Here is a 2,167-nt window from a genome sequence, read left to right on the forward strand (position 1 = left end):
CAAGAACACTATTTTATAGAAACACATGATGGGGATGACTGGGAATGAAACTGAGCTGGGATAACAGTGTTTTAGTGAAGAGCCAGGAGAATGAAGAGTAGAACAGTTACCTCAGAATACAGGAGAGTTTCGGGACATGAACTGTTTTTATCTAGGGAAGTTTGGGATTTGGCAAGTAGTACTTTTATCAGGAGTGGAGCTATGGAACAGATGACAGGGTGGTAGGAACAGGTAATACTTTACTCTTCATTATCCTGCAGATTGAGGGTTGATGGAGAGAGAAAACCACTCAGTGGTGACAGAATTCATCCTCCTCGGTCTGACCCAGTCTCGAGATATTCAGCTCCTGGTCTTCGTGCTAGTTTTAATTTTCTACCTCATCATACTTCCTGGGAACTTTCTCATCATTCTCACCATAAGGTCAGACCCCGGGCTCACAGCCCCCCTCTATTTCTTCCTGGGCAACTTGGCCTTTCTGGATGCTTCCTACTCTTTCATTGTGGCTCCCAGGATGCTGGTGGACTTCGTCTCTGAGAAGAAGGTAATCTCCTACAGAGGCTGCATCACTCAGCTCTTTTTCCTGCACTTTCTTGGAGCAGGGGAGATGTTCCTGCTTGTTGTGATGGCCTTGGACCGCTACATCGCCATCTGCCGGCCTTTGCACTATTCAGCTGTCATGAACCCTAGAGCCTGCTATGCATTGTTGCTGGCTCTGTGGCTTGGAGGCTTTTCCCATTCCATTGTACAAGTAGCACTTATCCTGCACTTGCCTTTCTGTGGCCCAAACCAGCTGGATAACTTCTTCTGTGATGTCCCACAGGTCATCAAGCTGGCCTGCACTGACACCTTTGTGGTGGAGCTTCTGATGGTCTCCAACAGTGGCCTGCTCACGCTCCTGTGCTTCCTGGGGCTTTTGGCCTCCTATGTGGTCATTCTCTGCCGAGTAAAGGGGCACTCCTCTGAAGGAAAGAACAAGGCTTTCTCCACATGCACCACCCACATTATCATTGTGTTTCTTATGTTTGGACCTGCCATTTTTATCTATACTCGCCCCTTCCAGGCTTTCCCAGCTGACAAAGTGGTTTCTCTCTTCCACACAGTCATCTTCCCTTTGATGAACCCTGTGATTTATACGCTTCGTAACGAGGAAGTAAAAGCTTCCATGAGGAAGTACTTAAGTCGGCACATGGTTTGCTAAATGGAATAATAGAATGAGAAAAGCAAGAAAGGAGAAAGCCCAGTTAGAATTAACTAAATCATTTTTATATTCATGCACTGAATCAGTCAGCCATTTAGCAAATACTGTATTTACTAAGCGCTTCCAATTGTCACGCACAGTTCCAGGCATGTTAATAAAACAGGTAAGATTCAAAGTATTCTAGGGTTATATTCAAATGGATAAGGATAGGCTAAACTATTACATTTTTAAAAAAACATAATATCAGAAAGAGATAATGTTCTGAAGCAAGTTAAAAACAGTGTTAAGCCAGACAATGACTGGGGAGGTGGTGATTACTTTACTTTTGGTTGTCAAGTAAGGTCTTGTTGACTGGTGTTTAGCTGATACCAAAATGATTTGAAAGAATCAACCATGCAATTATCTGAGGATAAAAATTCTAGGCAGAGAAGACCACTAGTATGAAGACCCAAAGATCTCATGTGCTTGGACCATTTGAAGACCATAAAGAGGAACTGAGTAGTGTCAGTGTAGTTCGAGTATGAAAGTGGCAGAAATGAAAGTTGGAGAGGTGGGTAGGGGCAAACTCTTGTAGAGTATCTTAGGCAACGGTAAGAAAGTTCAATTTTTTTAAATTTCAGAAAGAGATCATTAAAAGGCATTAAACAAGAAAGTAACTATTTAATGTTTCCTATTTGACTTTAGGCAAGATTCTCAATACTCTGCGTAAAGGGCTATGAGTAGCAGAATATACTTAAGTGAACAGTATCATGCTGTTAAGCATTTTTTATGAACTCTTACAGACATAGTTATTTTTTCCTGAAATTCTGGAGAGTTTTGTGATTATTCTGAATGGTTATTTTTTTAAATCTTAGAGAGGAATTTGAGTTCACTCATGAATGATTTTACCCTGAATGCAATAATGCTGGCTATTTGATGTATTTCACTTACATGCCTGTCTGGTAATTGTATCTCACAGGTCCTTGGTAA

The 2,167-nt window shown here is 41.7% G+C and overlaps 1 protein-coding gene across 1 annotated transcript; it reads left to right on the forward strand.

The window, feature by feature from the left end:
• The first annotated feature begins 271 nt into the window (after positions 1-271).
• LOC134373669 (olfactory receptor 4N5) lies at positions 272-1,198 on the forward strand. The gene has a single exon (XM_063091645.1). The coding sequence runs from the start codon at positions 272-274 to the stop codon at positions 1,196-1,198; it is 927 nt and encodes a 308-aa protein (XP_062947715.1).
• The last annotated feature ends 969 nt before the right edge of the window (positions 1,199-2,167 follow it).

Source organism: Cynocephalus volans, chromosome 3, assembly GCF_027409185.1.
Source record: "Cynocephalus volans isolate mCynVol1 chromosome 3, mCynVol1.pri, whole genome shotgun sequence".
In the NCBI taxonomy this organism is placed as follows: domain Eukaryota; kingdom Metazoa; phylum Chordata; class Mammalia; order Dermoptera; family Cynocephalidae; genus Cynocephalus; species Cynocephalus volans.